We start from the raw sequence: 25737 nt of genomic DNA, 5'->3' as shown, positions 1-25737 counted from the left end.
ATTTTATGTTCTTTCAATCGAGACTTTTAAATAAATTTTAAAAATATAACATTTTTTTATTTTCATATTGAACAAATATCCAGTTTTTCAAGTGAAAGCAGAACACAAGTCTATTTATGTAGTACAACAGACAATAAAGCATATATACACAGTTAAACCGTCATGTCGGCTAGTCATACAAGGACCTAACTAGGCATGGAAATTTTTCCCTAACTCATCAATAAAAGTTGTAAAACAATTAAAAAAATATGCAAATTGTGATCATAAACGGAAAAGAATGTACATATGGTCCAACTGACAAAATAACAGGCTTAAACAGACAAATGCATTTGAAGAACAGCGACCAGGAGCTGATGCTTGAGATTTGTAATTGGTAAACTCGGATCAATGATTACAAATCCAAATCATGTTGCATCAGAAAGAAGCATCCTTACAGCCACATGTCATGTTACAGCTGACCTAATTTTTCCTGTAACAGAACATGAGAAGCAGCATCGTTTAGAATATTATGGCCAAGTAATATTTAGGCATGTCATAGCTATGTTATTCCGACTTCGTTTCTTCTAGAGGTACTCGTCCCTAAGATATGCAGATATGAGAATAGCAATATGAACATCCAAGAACCCTCGAAATACATGGAAAAGTTTGAGAGAACTCATGTCGGATGTATCCAACACTCGCATCTGAAGTAATGTATATGAGCATCAATGTAGCTTTGACATGTCTGCAGGCTACATGATATTAACAAGAGGAAAGGCCCTGGATAGAGCAAGTTAAGAAATAGAAACTTGGCTTCCTGCGTGTCCATCAGTGTTACTCAACTATGAAATCTGATTAGAGACAAACCTGAAGCATCTGCATTAACTTTGGGTGCTGCTCCAATAGCTGGCAAAGTTTTTCTCGATCCCTTAACAAAGACTGCATTCGGGAAGAGCAAAGATAAAATTATTATAGAGAAATATCAAGAAGATGCATTCCCTCTTCATGGGGTTATACTTGCACGATATGTACCTCAATGGCTTCAGGAGACTGGAAGTACTCATGTAAGGACAATCCAGAATCTTGCTGCTGATTTGAAATACCACCAGCTTGCGGTGGAGCTTGTTGTTGCGCAAGCTCAACTTGCAGCTGGTGTTGTGCTGCTGAAAACTCAGGCTGTGGAGGTTGATAATAAGGATTAACAGGAGTAACATGAGCTTGTTGCAGCATCTGTAATGACTGCATTTGCATCTGAACAGGGGTTTGTGAAGACACTCCTTGCTCCAACTGCTGTGGTGAATGCATGGATGGCCGGAGATGTTGAGTTGGCTGCAACGGACGTTGAAGCTTCTGCAATTGAGCAAGAGAATGCATTGACTGAATAGATGACTGGGGTATTGAGGGGTTCTGCAAGATGCTAGGAGGGTGGTTCTCACCCTGCTGCATTCCAGGAGAGTTTACATAAGGTGTAACAGGGATTGAAGGAGGCCTATTAAAACCTAATGATTGCATCAATGGTGGAGATGGATAAGAAGCCAAGCCAGCAGCTGAAGTAGGAAGTCGAGCATCAATGCTAGGTCCAACAGAGCCCTGAGGAAGTTCAGTTTTCCCCATTCCAGACTGGTTGTAGAGTGCTGGTTGGGAAGTATTTAAGGAAGCTAAATTATATGGGCTAGATGCAAATGGAGGAGGTGTTGAAGGAAGTGGTGGAGGCCTAGTAGTTCCACTGGGTGAAGGCATAGAGGTTCTCATAAACTTAGAATCTGACATGGGAAGAGAAGATTGCATCAGAGGAGTGACACTAACTGAAGACAAATAATCGGATTGAACCTGCAAGAAAGAAAGTTTGAAAATTTAAAATGTGCGGGCTACAATCAACTGAAAGAGGTGAACAGAAAATGTCAGGCTGGAAACTTATAAAGGATCACTACTAGTTAGAGAACTTACTGGCAAAATTGTTGGTGGAGGCGGAATTTGAGGTAAAGGTGGTAGATTTGGCAGAACTTTCTGCTCATATAATCCTCGAGATCCAGAAGCCACAGAAATATTACTACCATACTGTGCATTGCTCTTCGGATAGAAATTTTGTGGAGATATCCTTGAATCTGCAGGCAACTGCACTGATATTGCAGGTGCATTACTATAAACTGGGGCAGAGAAGCCTGAACTATTTGCCCCAGCTGCAGAATCAAACCCGCTAGAGTTCTTAAATGAACCAGCATTCTTCGACTCATCAGATTGCTCAAAATATTTCTTATCTGAAGAAACACTAGGTTCTCGAGTTAAAAACATTTCAGCGCGTGAAACTGACATCCTTGAAGAAAACTCACTCTGGGCATTCTCATCGGCATTAGATGCTAAAGGTGCACCCAAGTGAGAAAATTGACTATTTCCATTAACATCACTTTCAGTCTCTTCAACAACAGACTGTGGTGAACTTTGCTTAAAGATTACAGGAGCAGGCTGCTGCAGATTATCATCTGGCTGGGGAAAGGGTAATTTATCATCAGTTTCAGATTCCTCACCATCAAACACTATATCAATTCCTTGAAGATCGTCATCCAGATCAGATTTCAGCTGCTTAGACTTGTTTACTTTTTCATTATCTGGGCCATTTATAGGAGCTGAATTCTTAGATTGTGCTGCGGTCTCTGCCCCTGATGCAACAGGATTTTGACGCTCCCTCTGTCTAGCCATAAATTCATCCACATGAATAGAAGGTGGTCTCCCTCCAGAAGATCCTACTCGCTGAACAGCTATTACATTAGAATTAGCAACACCATCAACGCTCCTTTCTCTCGCAACATAATCATCCACATGCATAGATGGAGGCCTGCTAGTATTAGGTTTCCTCTGTCGAAAGCTATCCCTTCGAGTAGGACCAGAAGAGGCTGTAGTTGGACCCAGTCCCCGTTGAAAAGCAGCTGGATTTGTTATCTCAGCCACTGAGTTGTCTCCTCTCCCACTCCTATTTGAGCTGTCAGCTGGTTGCAGTTTCCTTCTTGTAGGAAGAGCTGTCTGCAACAATCTTCCAGGTAATGTTTCAGGCAATTCCCATGAAAACTTATCTTCAAATCCTCCCAAGTAAAGGCTGTCATCAGCCTTTTCGTTGAGTCCTAGTCCAAAGTGATGAATTCCTAAAAGGACTTGAACATTGTTTTGAGGAAAAGAAATACTTTCATAGAGGCTGGTACCATCCACTTTAACAGTAGCAGTTGAATTTTGGAACAATAACAACAATGATTTCACAGATTCCAAAACCTGTACATCAATGATAAGTTAAAAGTTGGATAAACAAATCAGGGAAACAAGGATGCAATTACACTTAGTTATACCTGACACATGGTGATATGCATATCGGATGAAGTTTGATATTCATCATCATTAGCAATTCTTGAGCTTAACAGAGAAGAAAATTCCTGGATATATTTTATGTTGTCTTCAGGAAAGCCACCTACCTCGGCCATATCATCAGGAAGCCCAAAAAGGAATTTCAATGCTACAACAGCATTCATGTTCAAACTATTACAAGAGCACACCATAAGTTAGCCACAAATAGTCTTCCAATGCACAGATGAGCAAAGAAACTAATGTGGAGACATTACAGGAACCAAGCATGAATCAAGATTAACATATTACAAAGCCTTTGTGCATATAACAAGAGAAAGCTAGGTTGCATTTGGGCTTCGAAATGATTTCAGCTTTCCTTGTTTTGGTTCCAAAAATGCCTTGTTCCTTTTTTCCAATCCCACTACAAGCATTTGATGAGAAAGAATACAGTGTTTTGCTTTCTCTATAGAAAATAGTGAAACATGTTTGAATCATTCTCAATTTTCTGTCATAACTGGAGCTGAACTTTCTAAAACTCGTCTCTTTTAATCGCAAAAAGATTTTTTGCAAGAGTTCTCTATTTTCTATGAAAATAAAAGGAAACCACTATTCTTGAAAACAAATACATACCATCTTCCTCAAAAACATACTTGAGCATAAGATTATGTTATTATGGTCTATAACAATGAGAAGATAAGTCCTGCCAACAAAAAATATTAAGCAGTATCTTCTAATCTACTGGAAGAATAGAAGTGCAGCAATATTATGAAAGAGATTGGTGATAGATGTGCGCATCTCACCTATTCCCACTCATGCTAAAGCCCAAAGTACCTAAAGACAACGCATCAGCAGCTTCAAGTGTATAAGGTGATAAATAATCTTTTGAATCAATCGATCTTAATAACTTTATCCAGCAACATAGCAAGGGGGGAGACTTTCTCCATTCAGATTCATTAAGAAAATGAAAATTTACATTCTTTTCATTTCCTCTCTCTGATTCAAGTTCCTCGTGAGTAGAACTGCTGCTATATAGCAAAGCAGACAGCAATGCACTGCGCCCTTCAGAGCAAGAACCCATGTCTTTAAAAGCTGTAAGGCAAGACACTAATTCTCTTCCGACTGGTAGGACCTGAGAAACAAAATGGCATTTCAATTACAAGATTAGCTATATTGTGAACCTATCCCGTTTCTTGTTCTCCATAAGAAAATGATAAGTCTATCTAAATATTTTTATGTCTTCCAGTTACCTTGCAAAACTTCAATAGTAGATTAATAAATACCGAACAATCTTTGGAGCTCAAACTTCCAAATTTGTGCCTAGTACACAACAATGAACGTAAGTGAAAACATCATTAAGCAGTAAACATCATGTGCAATTGCATTCCAAATCAATCATCAAGGAGAGAGGGAGAGAATGTCAAAGCAAGTAACCAACTCACATATCATGTCTCTCATCATACTGTGGAAATGTTTGAGAACTAATAGTAGTGAGATAGACTGAAAAACAGGGATGCACAAACTAATCAAAGCAAACCCATATTTAGTAGAATCTCTACAATCTGAAACCTGCCTCTGATCTGAATCAGTAACATCAAAACAACTCTCCAGAACTCTTGTTAGTATTTGAGGAAAACCCTCACCAAGCAACAGCACCTGATGCAGAAAGCAGCATGAGTAAAATAAACTGCAAAATGTAGGGGAAGAGGGGCAGGGGGTAAGGAATCCATAGACTGTAAAACCTTGGCATACGGATGTTCCAGTAAGCCGGAGAGAAAATCAAGGAATCTATAAACCTGGAGAGGGGAAAAATGGAAACCATTTAGCATACCAGTCTAAACAACCACAAAATTGAAAATTTGGGCAAAAATATTAACAGTTATCACCTTAAAAGCATCCATGTCTGATAAAGAAGATAAGTCAGAAGTGTGATCATGTATCCATGATAATATAGGCCGCAGAAGTTTAGAAGCCTGTTCAGCCTTTTGGCAAGCAATGCGAATTATAAAAACTCGAAGCATGTCTTGTATGACTACCAATGCCTGCTTAAAAGTAATATATTAATAGAAGGAGATGATACAAAGCAAGTTTATCAAAATAATATAGCTAGCCTGCCGCCACCCTTTCTACATTCCTGCAAACCCAGAGATTTCAGATGATAAGAAAACTAAAGTAGCATGTAGATGAAAGAGCACACACAGTTATGGCGTAATGTTGGATAATCTGGGCAATTTTGTCAAGCTGTGGTGTCAATTGGTTGAACAACTTCTCAAGGTGACCACACTCTAGATACCAATCAACCTGTCTCTCCTTATGAGGTCCCAATAGAGTCCCTATAGCCAATGACCTAAGGGCACTCAACAACGGCATCCCATTCTTCCAACACCAGACACTTTCTTCAGGAAATAAATCATTCTTGCAATATAAAAGGCAAAAGAAACTGGTTAATGCTGCAATTAAAGGAAATCCCCATTTGAGCAATAACATGTCCTAAGTTGAGAGAAGGGTCTTCCATTTCAAATAAAATAAATGCTATTGGAAAAAGAAGCAAACAGTGTAAGTACAGGATGTGAATTTGGGATTCATTGTTTTCCAGATTGTCATATAGAAAAACAAAAGGTAAAGGAAAACAAGCAATCCTGATGAAACAAAACAAGTTCCTTAATAATTACCATTGTAGGTAAGATATATGCAACAAGAAAACATTAACTACGTAAATATTTCTTGATATGAATAAGGATACCAGGTTGCTACTAGCATTAAAGAAAAGGAAAACTGAAATACCAAAAGACAAAGTAAACTGCAGATCTCTTTCGGACCCAAGGCCAGTGACGAAGTAGTTTGAACACTGGCAAGAATTGTATTGAAGAGGCCAGGACTCCAACCATATACAGGCCAATAAGCAAGAGCTGACACAGCAAGATGGCAGACCGCTTCAAAACCAAGTGCAGAAGCAGGATAGGGAGAGGACAAATCAGCTGCACAAGCTGCAAGCTTTGGACTGCAAGACAGCAATATGCTTAGTGCCTATCTCCAGAAATGAGCATGGTATGAAAAATGTTCATATTGGGGACAGTGAAATATTAATTACCTTACTTCTCGATGCAATCGTAACAATGCATTCATCAGTTTTGTATTCTTGTGTTGTTCTTTAGCTTCCTATATGTAGAGGATAAGACAACTCAATTCTCAAATTTGGAAGATGGTGTAAACTGATAAAAAGGTTAACGGAGCACGAAAAATGCAGTAAACCATTAAATGTTCCTTTGTTTCCTATATGTAGAGGATAAGACAACTTAATTCTCAAATTTGGAAGGTGATACAAATTGACAAGTTTACAATGCGCAAATATAAGTAAACCATTAACTGGGTGCAAAGAGTCAGATCTTAGGAGCATTGGTATTTCATGAACTTCACAACTAATGCCCCAAGTCTTTTCTCAATTAGAAGGAAGAGTTAACGCTAAAACAACATAAATATAGCAATCTTTTGCAAAACTGGCTGAAAGCATCAACTCTATCCTCCTTCACTAGAAACTATTCAAACTAAACAATGTCGGTACAAAACATCTTCAATCTCCCCATAAACCCACAAAATGCCTCATGATGATTTTTGTAGGAAGAAATTTAGCTTCCTTATCAAATCAAAAAGTTGATTCATAAGGACACAGTATAACTAATAAGCAACAAACCTGTAATCTCTGCAAAAGTGTGATCAGCAATACAAGCGAAGGAATCAAAAGATCAACTAAACTCTGTTCACGGTTGCGTTCCAGTAATAAATCAGATGTAGAATTGCATTCGGTGCCCTCATCAACAAGATAAACTGTTAAAGAAATATAAAATGATGTCATAAATCAAGGATGATAAAAAAATCTTTTAGTCTCGAACCACACAGTACAGAGACATGGCAGAAATATAAACAACATAATTTTAACAAGGTCAACAAGCAATTCATAGTCTAAGGAGTCCAAAGGTTTCAGTTTCCCTTTGATGAGCTAAACAGTTTCAGCCTACTTTGGATGATCTGAACAATTAAGTTAGAGATATTATCCAAAATGTCTGCTTTAGGAGCTGTAGGAGGATCGTGGGTTGCTTTCGTTGATAATCTTAGTAGGCGAGTGCATAGGAGGGTATTGTGGGATCGTTTTAGCCGTTTTGGTAAGGTGATTAAAGTTTTTATACCGTTTGTTAATAGCAGACCCAACTACAAGAACAAGACGTTTGCTTTTGTGCATTTTGCGAGTAAGGAGGATTTGATTGCTGCGAAGGAGAAGATGAACAACGCCCTTGTTGATGGGAGGAGGATATTAGTATCTTTTGCGAAATATAGGAGGAGTAGTGGTCCGAGGAACGTGAATCGCAATAGAGTAGTGGAGGCTGGAGGTGCAGGTGTCGAGGTTACGAAAAGGCCACATGCAGCTAGCCGAGTGGTTGAGGCCAGGAAGAAGGAGATGATGAACAGGTTCCAGGATGGCAGAACATATAAGGATACGGTAGTAGGTGTGAAAAAAGATGAGGGTCAGCAATCCAGAAACCTTGGGGACAGGAGAGAGGAGAAGAACGACATGGATTTCTTCATTCCTTTGGAGGAAAGAGCATGGCTGAGGACTTCATTAACAGGCATCGTTAAAGGATATTTGAGGTTGAGTTTGTGCAAAGGGCATTGAGAACAGAGGGAATCAATGTTAAGGTAGTTAGATGGGGTTATGCGAGAAATGCATGTTTGGTAGTTTTCCGGTCGGTGGAGGAGAAGGAAGCAGCTATAGAAGATAAATGGGAAGTTTTGTCCTTTTGGTTTGAAAGGTTGGAGCCGGTGATCGAAGAGAAGGGTGTTCCATTACCTTACTGCTCAGTATCCATGACGGGCGTTCCATTAAACTGCTGGTCAGTTTCTTTTTTACTAGTTTGGCATCGAGATGGGGCAAATTAGTGAAGATTCAAGAACAGACAGCTCAAAGAGTCGACTGCAGGGTGGCTCAGATGTTATTAAGAGTTGAAAGTCCGTTTGACATCCCTCCATATGTCATTTTAATACACTTGGAAGGTCCTTTACTATCAAGATTAAGGTAGAAAGCAGTGATGATTTCTTCCCTGAGCTTGAGGAAGGGGAAGATGATGAAAGGTCGATGAAGATGGTTCTCAAGGAGGAACAGTGATTCCTTGGGAGAGGGATTCGTCCGAGGGGAGCAAAGGGGAGAATCGAGGTGGTCTGCAAGGGCAGGTTAATTCTCAGCAGATGTCAGACTCTAGAAGCAGGGTTGAAGAGTGGGTCCGAGATTCTTCAAAGGGAGGTGGACCAATGAACGAGGGGAGTTTGAAAAATTGCGCTGAAGCCGAGGAAAGTTCAAAGGTTGACCTTTGTATCGAGGGGACAGTACTAGGAGAAGGTTGCAGCAAGCAGACTGTGTCAGGGACTTTTTCTGATGGGGTAAAAAGGTGGCCAGCTTGCAAGGAGACTCCTCGGGGAAAGATAAAGTTGTTCAAGAGGATGGGCTTATTTACAACATGGGAAGGAGGGAAGTATTTGGGCCTGACAGTTTAGTTCATCACCAAAGAAGAATGGTAAGAAGTCTGAGCCTTCAATTTCAGATACACAGTTGGATATGGTATGCAGAATGGGGTTGTGCCGCTATCAATGCGAAGACCTTTGGGGGGGAGTGTATCGGGTAATAATGTCGAGAGAGGATATCAGAATAAAGTTTATGCTAGGAGGAGGGCTGCCAAAAGTTGTGATGGTATGGATGATGGTATTGGAGCAGGAGAAAAGAATCAGAGGAGGACAGAAGCAATGGAGTGCTGGACAGTAGCCAATTTATTGGGGGTAAAGTTTAAAGGCGGAGAAAAGGAATTCCTGACCAAAGTTGTCCCTTTGGTGAAGGATAGAGATAATTGAGGGTGGTAGTTGGTTTAGGGGTATGGTCATAAAATGCTTTTGATGGTAGAATGGTCCATTAGTGTTGGAATGTTAGGGGTCTGGGTAGGAAGGTTAAAGCACGTGCCATTAGGAGATTTGTAGAGGAGAAAAAACCAACTATCTTATTTTTGCAAGAATCCAAATTGGAATTGTTAGCACTATGTTAGGTAGGAAAATGGGAGGCAAAATCCTTAATGGGTGGGCAGTTGTGCCTGCTGTAGGTTCTGCTGGTGGCCTAATAACAATGTGGAATCAGAAGGTATTTGTGGTGAAGGATACGGTCATCCGAACTAGATTTGTGGCGTTAAAGGGTTGGTTGGATGGTATGACAAACCATTGTTTTTCATAAATGTTTATGGTCCAAGTGTGGAGGCTGATAAAGAGCCATTTTTCAGGGAATTACTCTCCTTTCTGGAACAGGTGGACTGCCCAGTTTGTTTAGGTGGGGATTTTAATGCCTTTTTGACGAAGGAAGAGAAAAGGGGTGGTGATGTGAATTTGACGTTGATGAATATTTTTCGAGATTTTGTATCTAAGGCAATCTAATCGATTTACCCTTAGTGGGAGGTCAGTTCACGTGGTGTAATAACAGGGAAGTTCCCACCTTTGAGAGATTGGATCGGTTTTTAGTTGATCATAGTTTTTTCTCGCAATTCCCAATGATCAATCAAATCTGCAGCCTAGGTCCATTTCTGATCACAATATCATTCTGCTGGAGAATAGGGAGTGCAATTGGGGCCAAGCCGTTTAGATTGTTTAATTATATGTTGGAGGAGGAAGGGTTTAGTGAACTGTTGACAAAAGAACTGTTCAATCGGGGTACACAGGAAAACTCGAGACCCATTTCCAAAACTCTTAGCCGGGTGAAGGATGTTGCAATAAATTGGGCTGGTAAGGGTTTTCTCCAATTACCAAGCAGAATCAGAACCTTGGAGACTGAGATACAGGATATGGAATTAAAATTGCAACAAGGGTCTTCTTTGGTGTCAATGAATTCTATTGTTGAAGCAAAGAGAGAATTATGGGAGTTACAAAAAAAGGAAGAATCAATTTGGATGCAAAAGTCTAGATTGAAATGGAGATTGGAGGGAGATAAGAACACAAGGTTTTTCCATCAGAGTGCAGCAATTAGAGGGAGGATAAACTACATAAAAGCTATCAAAGTTGATGGTGAAATTGTTGAAGACCCAAGGTCAGTAAAAGCTTCAGTGGTGGAGTTTTTCAAGGGGTTGTAATCAAACAAACACCCTGGAGGCAGAGGAATTAAATCTGGATTTTCTCAAGTTGTCCGAAGGTCAGCGTTTAGCCTTGGAGAAGCCTTTTTCTGAAGAGGAAGTTTGGGAAGCTATTTCTCATTCAGATATCAACAAAGCTCCGGGTCCGGATGGTCTAAACCTAGGATTTTTTAAGAAGTTCTGGCCTAATTTGAAGGATGATATGATGAGGTTTTTTAGGGATTTCTACGTGGGAAAGGTTTGGGAGCCGGAGGTTAACTTCTCCTTCATTTCTCTTATTCCAAAGAAGGCAAATCCGGAGGGATTGGAAGAGTTAGGCCAATTAGCCTAGTGGGAGGGCTTTATAAAGTCATCTCTAAGGTCTTAGCTAGAAGATTGAGTTTGTATCTCAACGATATTATAAGTCAGTCCCAATTCGCTTTTATTCCGGGGAGGAATATCTTGGATTGCTCTTTCATTGCAAATGAGAGTATTGATTTTTGGAGGAAGAGGGCTGAAGGGAGTAGTTTTCAAGGTGGATTTATGAGAGCTTATGATTCGGTAGATTGGAAAATTTTGATTCAGATTATGAGTAAAATGGGGTTTGGAGAAAAGTGGAGGTCGTGGATGTTCCAGTGCATTTCAACTGCTGAGATTTCGGTCTTGTTAAATGGATCGCCAACGGAGAAATTTCATATAGCCAGAGGTTTAAGACAGGGCTGTTCACTTTCACCTATGCTTTTCAATTTGGCTACGGAATTGTTGCATTTACTGTTATCTAAAGCAGTAGATATGGGATTGTTTTCGGGGTTCGAGTTAGGACTGCAGGACCGAGCATTCAAGTTGTCACACCTTCAATTTGCGGATGATCTTATAATTTTCAGCAAAGGTTCCATTCGTGAGTTGAGGAATATTAGAAGAGTGTTACTGATTTATGAACTTCTGGTGGGGCTGAAGTTAAATCTAGGTAAAAGCAGGATTTTTGGAATCATGTTGAAGAAGGGGAGCTAACTAATTGGGCTGAAGTTATTGGCTGCTCGGTTGGATATCTTCCATCTGAATATTTAGGTCTGCCTCTGGGGTACAAGAGGAATTCGACTGCTATGTGGGATCCGATAGTGGCGAGATTTAACGCTAAATTGACTGGTTGGATAGCTAATTCTCTATCGGTAGCGGGAAGAGTGGTTTTGGTCAAATCGGTACTATGCTCTCTTCCGGTCTATTTTATGTCTATGTTCAGAATCCCAGCTACGGTGATACTCAAACTTAACTCTATTATGGCTTCATTTCTGGGGGGATACGATTGATAAGAAGAAAATCCATTGGGTCAATTGGAAGTCGATCTCTAAACCAAGATTTATGGGGGGCTAGGGTCCCTAATCTAGCACTTTTGAACCGAGCTTTATTAGGAAAATGGGTTTGGAGTTTACTTCTGAAAGAATTCTTGGTGGAAGAAAGTTTGTGCCGCCTACAATTTGGATCCCAAATCTATTATTTTGGAGAATTCGGTGCCAGCTCGTGCATCTGGATTTGGATTTGAAAGTGTGGTGAAAAACTTTTTCAATAGTGATGATTTTGGAGAATGTCTTAAAAGGAATATGCGATTGCGGAAGGGGGGAAAGGGGAAGATGTGCAGTTTTGGAATGATGTATGGTTGGGTGATGTTCCCCTCAAATCATTGTTTCCTAGACTTTATGTTCTCTCAATTAATAAATCGGGTAAGTGAAAGAGTTTAGGGAACAGAATGCTTCGGGTTGGGTGTGGGACATCCAAATGAGAAGGAATTTGGCTGATTGGGAAGTAGAACAGTGGATGCAATTGATTTCTATGGCAGCTAGTACAACATAGAGTACCGGTTAAAGAGGAGTTAGTTAAGAGGTGTTGCAGAGATTGTTGACCAACGTTGTGTTCTGTGTGTAGGGAGGTGTATCAGTTTCTCAATTGTTTCTGCATTGTAGGGTTGTGTGGGGTCTGTGGTCCTCCTTCTTGAAATGTGGGATGTGTCATTGGTGACTCCAAGTGTGTACAATGGAATTTCTAATTTTGTGGGACGATTTAATGACTAACTCTTTGATTTGGAGATTCATTTAGGGCAGTGATGGTCAGTATGGAAGTGTAGAAATGAGATTATCTTTCAGAAGGCAAGCTGGATTTGGTCAGATTATCTTTCATTGTTAGATTCAGAGTGGCTTCCTGGTTCAGTGCTCATTTCAAGGATGCGGGTATTCTCTAGATTCTCTAGTAGTGACTTGAAAATTGCTGACTCGATGGTAGATCAAGAACGTTTGCTCTCAACCTGCTTGCTGGGTTCCTCCACCGGAGGGGTTCCTAAAGTTAAATGTTGATGGAGCGATGGTTTCGGGGTGGGAAAAGGAGGTATTGGTGGTCTGTTTCGAGATAGTAGGGTCAATTGCTTCAGTGGTTTTCTGAAGCGTAGGGGGTGGTCCTCCTATTTTGGCTGAACTGTTGGCTATTAAAAGAGGGATTGGCTTATGGAGGAGTTGGATTTTGTCGCAAATCAAAGAGTTATCTTGGAATCAGATCGTCTAACCTCGGAAGTGGATTCAGAATCGGGTTTAACCCCTCATTTTGCATCTATCCTTGTGAAGGATATAATTTCACTTTGATTGGAAAGGATATTATGTTTAGGCATACTTCAAGGGCGGCAAACTGGGAAGCTGATAAACTTGCTAAAGATGGGAGGGTGATTTTGGTTATAGTGTGGTTGTTTAACAGGATTGTTCCTCCCTGTTTGTTGAATGTCTGTGTTAAGTTTATGTTCTTCCGTTGAAGTGTAGGAGTTTGTTCAAGCTTGTAATCTGGTTATTATGAATAAAAGTTTTCTTGGCTCTCTTTTCCTCCTTCGTTGTTCCTTCATGTTACTCTCATAACATGGAGGGATTGAAGGAGGATTTTAATGGGGCCTTTCTATCAAAAAAAAAAAAAAAAACAAGCAATTCATAATACATGACATAGATAATGATAACATACGGACAAAAGCATGCTGTGACATAGCCCAATCAACTTTGATCCTATCAAGATCTTTTAAAGCTTCAGGTGTACTTGAAAGCGAGAAAGAGAGAGAGGTTTGACACATGTAGTAAGCCCAAAAATCTTCCGAAATAGTAAAGCATTATCAAAGAGTTTTTACCCAACTCGGCCCTTATTATTAGATAATGTTGATTGAACCTATAATACAATCCTAGTGTGTTCATATTAACTTTTAACTATAAAAATCATAAACATCAGTTTCCGTTTATAAGCTGCAATTAAGGTGAGCAATCAATTAATTCATGCGAAAATTTCAAAAGCCATATTAACTGAAGTTATACATTTTATTGACTGAGTTTTATGAATTAATCGCTAACACAACAAGAATTGCATCAATTAATTTGGTTGGTTAACAAAATTAACTAAAATTAATCCAAAGTTTTGAGCTTAAATTCCTACATTATTTTACTTTTCCTAGACAATTTTCGTTGGAATTTATCTGGTGGGCATGACATCATAAGCTTACAACATGGAGAGCTTATTTATAGGCTATAGATGACTATTTGCATGTTAAGCATTATCTTGGAAGAGTTATAACTTATAAAAATATAATATGTTAAATTGGTTAATACTTCGGTAAGAAGTGAAGTGGATGGAAGGGTCAAGAAGAGGTTGTTCAAAAGAGTCTACCGCAGGTCAGGGGAAAAAAAGATAGATGCAGATCGGAGGCAGGTGACAACTCGGTGCAGATTCAAGAAGTTGATGAGGAATTAAATGCCACCTGGGAGGTAAATTGATGGGTATATCATTTTGGGGTGGGAAAAAAGCGTTTGCAAGGAAATTTGAAGATTTGGGAAAAAACAAGGTTGTGGAAGTTGAGAATTGAGTTCCCATCTTCTCAGGAGGTGTATGAACCATTTTAATGTCAAGTTTTTCATGTGTATCCTGGAATATCAGGGGCCTGGGGAGAAAAGAGAAGATAAGAGCAATGAGGAGTTTGATTTTAAGGAGGAAGCCAGTTGTTTTGTTTTTGCAGGAGACAAAATTGGGATCTATGAATCAGGCATTATTAAGGAAGTTGGGTGGAAGAAAATTAAAATGGCTTGGTCTCATCCCCTTCAGAAGGAGCAACAGAAGGTTGTTAGTCTTTGGGATGGAAATTGGTTCGAGATGGAGCAACAGTTTTTTTTTTGTTCAGAAGATTCATAACAGTGAAGGGCAAAATTAAGGATAATGAAGAGGAATGATGTTTTGTTAATGTGTACGGTCTTGCAGTTGAATCAGAAAAGGAGAGCTTTTTTGAGGAACTTCTAATTTTCTTAGAACAGATGGAATGTTCTTTATGTGTAGGGGAGACTTTAACTCATATTTGTCCTCGAGGGAGAAGCAAGGGAAATCATAAAACATACATTCAATGAGATTGTTAGGAGATTTTGTTTTTCAGGCTAAGTTAACAGATCTTCCCTTATCTGGAGGGAATTTTACGTGGATCAACAATAAGGATTCCCCCTCAACCGGTTTTTAGTGAATTCCAGATTCTTGAGCATTTAACCAGATGTTGTTTAGATTCTTCTCCCAAAATCGTTATCAGGTCATAATGAGATACTACTAGAAAGGACTGCGGTTAATTGGGGTCTGAAACCGTTCAGGCTTTTTAACTATCTGATGGAAGAATAGGGTTTTTAGGAAATGACGAAATCAGCATTGGAAGAGATGAAAAAAGATAAGAGGAGAAGAGGAATTGCAAACATGTTGAATGAATCGAAGAGAGTAATTAGAAGTTGGACTAATAATAGACATCTCTTGATGCCGGGAAGGATTTTAGAGCTAGAGAAGTCTATTTTTAACATGGAGGCAGATATACAACATGGGTTAAATTCAATATCGTGGGATGCTATTGTGAAGGCAAAGAAGGAATTGTGGGATTTCTATAAAAAAAGAGGAATTAATTTGGTTCCAAAAGTCACGTGAGAAGTGGATTTAAGATGGGGATCGAAATTCCAGATATTTTCATCAGTGTGCATCGAATAGGGGAGGGTAAACGCCCTGAAGGTCCTTAAAGTTAATGGCGAATGGGTCTCTGACCCAGATAAGATTAAGTCTAGTGTTTTCAATTTTTTCAAGGAGGCCTATAATAGGAAGCCAACTGTGGGAGTGATAAAGTGGAAATTGAGTTTGCCAGATTATCGAAAGCGCAAAGTTCTATGGTGGAAAGGAATTTTGCTAAAGAGGAAATTTGGGATTGCATCCTCGAATAGCAACAAGACGCCTGGACCAGATGGACTAAATATGGTTTTTTAAGAGATTTTGGCTAATTTTGAAAGATGAGATCCTAATATTTTTCTCCGGTTTTTATTCAAAGAAGAGGTGGGAGAAAGGAATGAATCATTCATTTATATCATTGATCCCCAAGAAATTGAATCCGGAGTGTTTGGAAGATTATCGGCCTATTAGTCTCGTTGGTGGTCTTTACAAAATTTTGTCGAAGGTTCGTTCAAGAAGATTGAGAACTTGTATCAATGCTCTTATAGGTCCTGCTCAATTTGCATTTGTACCAGGTAGAAAGATTCTTGACTGCTCCTTTATAGCAAATGAGAGGATTGTTTTTTGGAGGAAAAAAGGGTTGGAAGGTGTTGCTTTTAAAGTGAATTTCAGAAGAGCTTACGATTCAATAGATTGGTTAATCTTGTTGAAGGTTATGGAATATATGAGGTTTGGGCAGCGGTGGCTTTCTTGGATTTTACAATGTTTATCTTCAGCTTCAATTTCGATCTTGGTTAACAGCTCTCCGACTAAAAAAGCCAAGGGTGTTCGTTATCACCTCTGTTGTTTAATTTAGTGGGTGAGATGTTAAGTTTGATGTTATCTAAGGTGGTTAAGATGGGCCTTTTCAGTGGGTTTCAGATCGGCAGTCCGAAAAGGGCATTCCCGTTGTCTCATTTGCAATTTGTCGATGATCTATTAATTTTTTGTGGTGCTTCGGAAAGGCAGCTGAAGAATGTGAAAAGAGTATTGACTATTTTTTAATTGTGTTCGGGGATTCAACTAAATTTGTCTAAGAGCAGAATTTTCGGTATTAATGTTGATGAATCATGTATCAAAGTGGGTAGATTCGATTAGATGTTCGGATGGAATCTTTCCAACGGAGTATCTTGGACTTCTCCTTGGTTCGACGAAGAATTTGGTTATTTTGTGGGAACCAATAATCCAGAGATGTTGCCAGAAATTGACAGGTTGGAAAGCAAATACTCTTCCTCTTTTTTTTTTTTGATAAGAATAGGAGGTCTCGTTAGGAACCTCCCTCATAGTTGACTCAGGATGGCAACTAATTGAGGGAGGAAAAGAGCACCTCAGTATATTAATAAAATACTCTTTCTCTTGAAGGGAGGGTTGTGTTGGTGAAGTCGATTTTAATCGCTTTGCCAATTTATTTTATGCCATTGTTTAGAATTCCGAATAAGGTTATGAGGAAACTGAATTCTATTCTGGCAAACTTCTTATGGGGGGTCATCTCAGAAAAATCATATCCATTGGGTGAATTAGCAGACTGTGTGTAAACCTAAAGTTCAAGGGGGTCTGGGTTGGCTCTCCTGGGGAAGTGGGCATGGAAGTTTGTTACGGAAAAGGAGTCTTGGTGGAAGAATTTGGTGTGCTGCAACTATAATTTGGATAATAGATCAATGTTGATGGATAATGTGGTACCCTATAAGTCATCTTGGATTTGGAGGGGAGTTGTTAATAATTGATGGGCGAATGATGCTTTTGGTCACTGTTTTCGGAATCATTTTCAATTATGAGTCAGAAAGGGGAATATTTTTTTGTTTTGGTTTGAAAAGTGGATTTGCAATGTCCCACTTAGATTGAAGTTTCCGAGGTTGTTTTCACTTTCTGTTAATAAAGAAGGAAAAACCTTCGAGTTTGGTTTTTTTAATAAAGGGGGTTGGTGCTGGGATATTCAGTTACGAAGGAATTTATTGGACTGGGAATTAGAGCAGTGGGTAGAGCTTTTGTCGTTATTAAGTAATGCTAGTATTCGGAATGATGCGAATGATCAATGTTTATGGACAGGAAATGGGGAGGGCGTTTATTCGGTAAAATCATGCGTTAAATTACTATCAAGAGGGCCTGTTGGGGATCCGATTTGGTCGAAGTTGGTTTGGATCGGTTATGCTACCCCAAGAGTGGAGGCGTTTGTGACAGGTTTTGCATAAAAAAATGGCTATTAAATATGAACTAATCAAGCATGGTGTTAGTGGGATAGAGAACATTTTATGCCCTCTTTGTGGTTTGCATCAAGAGACGGTTTCTCGCCTATTTTTTTCTTGTTCTATTGCGTGGGGCTAATGGGTGAGTTCCTTAAGGTTGTGGAACTTATCCACGGTCCTTCCAGAGTATCCTAATGTCTTCTTTATCTTCTTGGGGAAGCCTAACTCCAAAGTCTATTATTTGGAATTTTATTCTGCGAGTTGTCTTGTGGTCAGTATGGAAGTGTCGAAATCAAGTGGTTTTCGAGAATGGAAGTCTTGATCTTAAACATTTGTTTTTTATTTCTAGATATAGAGTGGCTGCGTGGTTTTGGACGAAATTTCCTAATTTTCCAATTCTCTTGGATTGCCATGTTGGTGACCCGAAGTTGGTTGATTCAAGTAATCTGTCCATGAAGATAAATCTCTCATCGGTCTCGTGGAGTCCCCTAACCCCGTGTTTCTTCAAAATTAATGTGGATGGGGCAGTGAGAAGTGATTGGAAAAGCAGTGGAATTGGTAAAATCCTTAGAAATGAAGAGAGCAAGCTATTGGGTTCATTTTCGGCATCTACTGGTCCAAGTCCGCCTATGTTAGCTGAGTTGAAGGCTATTCAAGCTGGTTTAGCTTTGTTTGTGGAATCAAAGTGGTGTGATAAGGGTCGGTTAATTATAGAGACTGATTCTGCAATTGCAGTGAAATGGATTAATACTCTGAAAGTGTGTCCTACCGTGTTTTCACAGCTAGTTAAGGAAATTGTCAGTATTGGATTGGAGCATAGTGTTATGATAAGGTTTGTAAAAAGGGTTGTGAATTGGGAGGCTGACGGTCTGGCTAAGCTGGGTTAGGGTAATTGTTTAGTAATTTTTGTTTGGATGATGTGTTTGTTGGGAGGGTTGAGGTTAAGTTGGTGGGTGATGTTTGTAATAGCCTGCTGTTGTATGAGCTGTAATTTCTTTTTGGAATAATATTTTAGACACTATTTTACTCCTTTCAATGTCCGCCAAGGTACTTTTGTACAGCGGCAGTTATGAAGGGGGTTTTAACAAGGCCTTGTTTCTTATCAAAAAAAAATTAACCGAATAAAAACTAAAACACCAAAACTGACCCAGTTACCAAAATTAACTGAGCCTAATTCAGAACTTAACTAAACAATAGAACTGTTTTAACCAGACTGCTTCAGTTAATTTGAGTAACTCTGTTGTAACCAAAAATTGCTCACCCATAGGTGCAATATAATTAAATCAGACTAGCAACAACTTACCATAACTGTTTGACGACCTCTCAAGCATGTAGCTACAATTGACAAGAACCACATAAATAATCGTAATGACACCTTCATCATACAAGGCAGCAGCAACAGTCTACAATGAAGATCTACAAATAATGAGTCGAATCAATTGAGTTTTAAAATAGAAATCAAAGTTAAACCTTGCATACTGGATTCTCTGAAATGAATGCCAAAATTCGAAATGCAGTTGTCAGCTGGGCTATAGAAGAGTCGCGGAGGTTAACACCATCAAAGGACTTCACAGAGATAATGCTTCCAAGATTCTCCATGACATTAATGTCGGAAGCATTAGATGATTCTCCAACAATATTATCAACAACATCTGTTAAATCAGAGACTAGAATGTTGGTTGAGGTAAGGTGAGCGTCTCCTCCAGAAGCCAACACGGCAGCATATCTTAGAAGACCAATAGCTCCATTTTTGTGGTAAACTAAACCAGCATCAATCCACTCCAACAGCCGAGTAGGAGCATCTTTCCTATTGGACCCAGGGGAAGAAGAATGTAAAGCTTTATGAAGTTCCATGGCATGTCCAATCCAAAAGGACATAGATGTTGCAGTTGAATCAGTAACAATGACCTCAACAATCTCAGCAGCTGAGTGTAAAATCGCAAGATTAAGAGGTGAAGCGCCTGCATATCCAGTATGTTGCAAATATAAGGCGATGCATTATTCAAGTCAACAAGAAAACTTTCAACTAGTTTAACCTAACCACAAAATAAATAGTACCACTATTCTTGATGGCAGGTTCTGATTCCTTGACTGAATGCAAAGCTTCAATCAGAACTGAAAACAGCTGACAAAGAAGGGGAAACATAATCGCATTAAAATGAATAAATGAAGGTTAGTCTACCTTGATCTGTTAATAGTAAAACATAGGTATCAAGCAGAAACCAAGTCTCTGTACAACGTAGAATATTAGCATAGAGATTACTTTTCAGTACCTCAGGAAAGAAACTCAGGGCCAATAAAGCTTCACGTCCACAATTGGACCTGCCAAATATATATTAAAAAGAAAAAATTTCAATCAGAACCACCCATGGTGTAGTTCAAGCCCAAGGTTAAAGAAATGGATCAAGTAATTCACCTAGCGAGACCACACAGCTCCCACAATACCCATAAAAATTCCTCAGACTGCGGACTTGCAGAAAGCAAACGATCTATGGCATTAACCTACAATAAAATATTAAAAAATAAGACATGCATAGTCACAAGTTGGTAGTGAAAATATAAATGAAAAAGGGTAAAAGATTATCAACAATTCTTATCAACCAAGAAAAGGAACTAACCACCCTCAAATGTGTCTCAACAATAATTCCAACTTCTTGCGGACTGCATGTAAATCCTTTAGATATTAAAACAGATGCATACCGAAGAGGAACACAATCTTCCTTATTCATAGTATCAACACCCTTCAGAGCATGAATTAGTGTAGCAGTAAGATCAGGCTGATGTAGGAGGAAAACCAACCCTGAAACAGAAGTAACATAGCATCATTCACAACCATCATTTCCTTAATAACACAAAGCCATTTTGCATGCAGAGTAACTAACTCAACCTGAGTGACAAAACAAAAGAGAGAGAATTAAGGATCCCATGGATGACACAATCTCTAAAGAAATGTCGAGAACATCTTCATCTTCAGAATGCAAAATAGTTGTTGACAGCAGTGCAGCTGATAAAGGAAGAAATCCTCTATCCTGCTTCAAATGAGACAATTTCAAGATTAATAATAGAACCACAATTATTTCCTCACATGCCCCCACCTCATCCAAAACGAATACAGAAAATAATAAATTACTTGAAGGGTTGCATTAACCCTCTAAAACTAACAATTATAGGCACTTCATACATCATCGCAATAACTAGAAATGAGAAGAAGAAAAGAGATTTAGAATACCAAGAGGGATCCAATACCAAATAATAGACAAAATTTACCCTCTTCCTTGACTAATAGGTAATGTCACTGGTCCTTCATCAACAAAGATGTTTTTGTTGCTCCAAGGGACAGTGTCCTTGTAGTTAGAGGTTACCAATATAGTGATTTATCAATTTACTTGAGTTTTAGTGTTCTCTCTCCATTATTTAACTGTAATCATATCAGCACAATACATGGTATACAATAATAGATTATCAAATTCTACTTTTCATCTTGCAAAAACCAGCATAAGATGAGATACAATCGTCCACTATCTAACCTTTAGTACCCACTTCATCTTTTGTACCAAGTCTATCCTAAAGAAATAAAATAATTATGCAACTACACAGATTGTGTGAAAGTTGTATTTAACCCTTTAATCAAAAAACTTTTAAAAGATAGACAAAAAATTATCAAAACAGATATCTGCGATAAGATGAAATCAAATTGCAAAAGCAACAAGTTAAAGTATGGAACATTAAAAAAATTAATAAGAGCTAAAAGAGTAGCGTGCCTTAAGAAGAGCAAGCAAATGCAAGTCAATTTCCCAATCGAAAAAGCAACAATTTGATGAAGCAATCAACCCACTGGTTACTTTATATGATACTAATCCGTCAGCTTGACCAAGAATAAAATGTCTGGTTGCATGGGCCACTGGAGATGGATCTTCAACTGGGCCATGTGAAATTACCAAATGCTGCATTAACGTTGTGAACAAACATGACAGGAGTACATTTAGAGTAACCACAGCATATTTAAAAAACAACAGGTAAATTAATCCAGTTGAATTGACAACTGACCAGAAGTTTTTTAAGTAGTGATCCAACACCTCTGAGCTTATTTGATGGAACACTTGTCCCTTTAGCAGTAGCAGAAAGGCCACCAAGTATCGATAAGATTTCACACTGGTAAAGAATAAAATTACAAGCAAGGAATATTAATATTGTCTCAGATATAAAACTGCACAAGAAAAAATGCACAACCAACTTCAGATGGCATACCTCATATCTTGAAATAACTTCATAGAACCTAAGTCGATGAAGGATACAAGTTGCTAGAGACGCAACATCATGTCGTGGTTCTTGTAGTAACAACTTTAACAAGTGACTGTAACCATCACTAATGCCAGAAGGGATATTATCATCCTCACGAGGCCACCACCCAAGAAATCCTTCACATCCGACGGAATGTCGAGTAGCTTGCTCAATAACTCCAAGTAGCAACAATGTAATGGCAGTAGATTTCTGCGTCTGGTGATCAAAAAGATATGCAAGCTGATCCATTCCCCCACAGTTGACAAAGTGAAAGCAGCTCTCCTTACTAGAGCACAAGAAAAGAGCCACGTTCAACCCCAAGATGACATTTTCACTCTGTCAATCAAGATAAGCATATAAAAAATGGATGAGCTTTCATTTTGTACCGAGTAAGTTTATATCTTTGGTTCAAAAAGGAATGCGTATAAATAATATAAATAACAAGTAAAACAGCGTCTATCCAATTACCTCTGAGAGTTGGGGATGCCCAAAACTAGAGGAGCTTTTATTGAAATGGAAGAATGGTGATAACATTTCCACCAACTGTTTGGAAGAAGCAAAATCAGCATCAGGCTCTATAAAGATACATTCTGTCGATGATTCAGAGGATTCATTCATGGATTTACATTGAAGAGCCCCAAAGAGATCAAGTAGCTCCTTTCTGGCCTCACTTGTACCATGGTCCAATTCCTTAAAATCTTTTTTTCTTCCTGATGTAAGATGCTTTTGATCAATTGCATTAGAATCTAAGTCAAAGGTTATAAGTAAGGCAGCGGCTGATGCAACAGCACGAAGAATTTTATGCACCGCATAACCAAGGTTTGGCAAGTCCAAAATTTTCAACATTAGCTGTAGTAATTGCTTAACCTCTACTGATAAGTCCGGTGTGACTGCTGGTAAAGATAGAACATTTAATGAGGATAAAGATTCCTCAAATGTCCGATTAAATGAGCGTAATGGAAGAGGTAGGTCTTCAAGCTTTCCGTCAGCAGAGCTAACAAGATTGGTTAGAGAGTTATCATCAAATTCAATGTTGAACTGCCCCAAATCCTCTGCTGTATTTCCATATATGACCAAGCTTAAACTCCGGTAGCTACCTCTTACAACCAGATGATTGGTTACAACTGCCTGCAGAAAATCACAGTACAATTTTAAACAAATTGGATGTTTGCATATAGCTTCCACAATATAGAGGCACACCGCAATGGACAGCTAGGAAGCATGAAATATTTTTAAATAAATGAGATATTATTACAAATAGGAGATGAGACAATTAATGGAACTGAAAATATCCAGGATTAACCATATGCAAGGAATATTACAAGGATCGCTATTTTATACTAAAGTTGCTAGAATGTTCTTTGCACTCAACAAACTGTTTAAATGCATTTTGTATAAATCAAATTGTTGATGCTAGAAAATGCCAGAAAAAATTAATAATTCGTTCTTTATTAAACATTTTATCATGCACCAATAAACCTATAGACGTGCATAAAAGCATACATATAGATACAAAAGTAGGCTTATATAAACCACAACAAAAGTGACACAACATAAACCAAAAAAAGTGAAATTTAGAATTCAAATCCCAAAGGCACGAAATTGTAGAATCACCTCAACTTCGAGCACATTTGATGAAGAATGGGAATATAAAAAAGGCTGACAGAGGCGCCTAAATCTTGTCTCTCCCTCACTCTGAACAAACACCTCCAAAGCAAATGAAGGGGGTGAAGTGGCCCTGTACAAATTGCATAGATAAAGATTTCCAAAACCCCAAACCTCAATATTCCAATAATTTAGAAGCCTCATAGACAAAATTATGAAATTGCATAGCTTAAAATAATGTATATCTTTTCTAATACCTTGCCACTAACCCGAACATTGGAACACATGATGAAATTTGCATTAATACAACAACACCTCATACTAATGAAACTATATACAAAATAACATAGCTGTGATGCACCCATTATTGTTTATAATCAACAACGTTGCAGATTTTGAATTATCATTTAACAGATTCAACCTCCACACTCCTAGCTTGACTCGATGAAATTGTCTCTGGTATGATGCATGGGTTTGAAAGCACTCAATCTAGAACATGATAAAGCAGGAAAAAGAGAACTCAACTTCCTCACTTATTGAAGAACCCATGATTGCTTGAGGTGAATTAGTCGAGTTTGATCCTAACTCCCAAGTGTATAAGAGAGAGGTTGCTTTTAGGTATGATAAAGGTAGATGATCATAACTTTCAATTTCATAAGAGAAGCACGAAAGGTGGATGAAAGGTATGCCAGCTTTATTCTTGCCTTTCCTTAGCGGGGATTTTGGCAGAATTGGGATTTGATTTTTAAGGCGCTTTTGATAGGATGGTAAGGTTAAAGAAGAGATTGCCAGGAAATGAAGAAAGGGAGAGAGAAAAACATTGTCACTCTAGAGAAAAATTGGACAAAAGCAGAAAAATGAAGAACCGGTAATCAATAAATGAATAGAAGAAAGTGAAGCGTCATCTAAACATATTACAACAAATCAATCAATTTATCATTCAACAGTTCTTTTCCTTAAATTTATTTTGGTTCACACCTAAGGACTAAGGAGGAACAAGCCCCTCCTAATTAAACTCTCCTTACTAGTCCTATTATCTTCCTGTGATTTCCCTACAACTAAACGTAACACTGGTGCCAAATTCAAATCTCAACGACTTAACTACATCATACCAACAAAACAACATATTATATTTCATGGACGGGTAAGCCAATTTTATCCATACTTCCCAGCTTCTAATGGCCCATAAGTTATGTGCGTAGAACAAAATGATAGCACCACTATTATCATGCAAATAAATTCTCAAGAGAAAAATAACCCCAGAAACTGTAGAAAGCTCACTAGCTCAACATACCCAACAAGCGATACAGCTTGAGAAGCCGAGGACGCATTCTGTTCTAGGAACTCACACGCAGTTATAACAACTGGTTCAGCAAACAACACCTGAGAAAAAACGAGACAATAAAATCAAAACACAAACCGAAACCCATAAATCATTTTTCCAAGAAAATACAATACCCCTCAATCAATAAACCAAAACACTTCCGATAAAATCCTGAATCACCACAAATAATTTACTATTTAATTATTCCTCGCTAACCCGATCCATACAAAGCCCAAAAGTAGAGAAAGAACCCACACTGAGAAAAAGACTTACCTCGTCGACGTATTCGTCCAAGTGAGTGTGGACGAAAGTCTGAGAAAACAGAACGCAAGGCTCGGGTCGACCCATTTTGGCTTGGGGGTCTTAGTTTATCGATCTTCGGGTCGATTAATGAGGGGACATGAAAACTTGAAGAAAAATTTCTGGATTTGGGATTGATTAGGGTTTGGGATTTGATTTCTAAAACCCCGCCGCCGGTTAAAGAGTGTTGGGTTCTAGTTGAAAGGGGGTTCAGTTTTTGTTTCGTGGCCGAACCAGACCTTGAATATGAGAGGGAAGGAGGAGTAAGAAAAGGTTTTACTCGAAACTTCAAAATTTTAACTTTGTTTCTAATTTGGTCCTTTTAACTTTAAATTTATTGAATTATTTGTAGACACGGTTAGATGATAATATAAAGAGAAAATAACTTCAGTGACCGAAAATACCTTATAATATACGATTTTAATCAATTTTTTTGGATTTGCGAAAATGACCAACAAATTCGCAACGCGAACTCCAATTTCGCAACTCAATTTCCAAATTCGCAACGCGAATTTGTAAATCGTAACACAGAAGTCAAATTCGCAACACAGAAGTCAAAGCGCGTTTATTTTCGCAATATTAATTTCGCAATATT

General features: G+C 38.6%; 1 protein-coding gene across 1 annotated transcript; it reads right to left on the bottom strand.

Moving 5' to 3' along the window:
• Positions 1 to 229: 229 nt before the first annotated feature.
• LOC120217102 (protein virilizer homolog) lies at positions 230 to 25435 on the bottom strand. Its single transcript, XM_039214308.1, has 28 exons — positions 25116 to 25435; positions 24813 to 24901; positions 23528 to 23651; positions 22382 to 23041; positions 21881 to 22249; positions 21680 to 21784; positions 21394 to 21576; positions 20520 to 20661; positions 20251 to 20432; positions 20049 to 20134; positions 19906 to 19954; positions 19691 to 19757; positions 19112 to 19593; positions 18936 to 19035; positions 6998 to 7131; positions 6398 to 6465; positions 6091 to 6307; positions 5506 to 5721; positions 5193 to 5348; positions 5049 to 5102; positions 4745 to 4962; positions 4557 to 4626; positions 4110 to 4438; positions 3315 to 3501; positions 1927 to 3240; positions 1012 to 1809; positions 847 to 918; positions 230 to 469 (listed from the first exon to the last, which is right to left on the bottom strand). The coding sequence occupies exons 1-28, from the start codon at positions 25188 to 25190 to the stop codon at positions 449 to 451; spliced, it is 6567 nt and encodes a 2188-aa protein (XP_039070239.1). The 5' UTR covers positions 25191 to 25435; the 3' UTR covers positions 230 to 448.
• Positions 25436 to 25737: the final 302 nt, after the last annotated feature.

The sequence above is a fragment of the Hibiscus syriacus genome, unplaced genomic scaffold (assembly GCF_006381635.1).
Source record: "Hibiscus syriacus cultivar Baekdansim isolate YM2019G1 unplaced genomic scaffold, ASM638163v2 tig00110183_pilon, whole genome shotgun sequence".
Classification (NCBI taxonomy): Eukaryota; Viridiplantae; Streptophyta; class Magnoliopsida; order Malvales; family Malvaceae; genus Hibiscus; species Hibiscus syriacus.
This window is presented reverse-complemented; position numbering and strand designations above follow the sequence as displayed.

Bases quoted from the DNA above. Each gene is read 5' to 3' on its own strand.
- LOC120217102 (XM_039214308.1), bottom strand. From the start codon at position 25,190: ATGGGTCGACCCGAGCCTTGCGTTCTGTTTTCTCAGACTTTCGTCCAC. The intron at 20,433-20,519 runs GTTGAGTTAGTT...CTTCTGTTTCAG, and splicing joins TCTTTTGTTTTGTCACTCAG to GGTTGGTTTTCCTCCTACAT. The intron at 19,594-19,690 runs GTACTATTTATT...CTGGATATGCAG, and splicing joins ACCTGCCATCAAGAATAGTG to GCGCTTCACCTCTTAATCTT.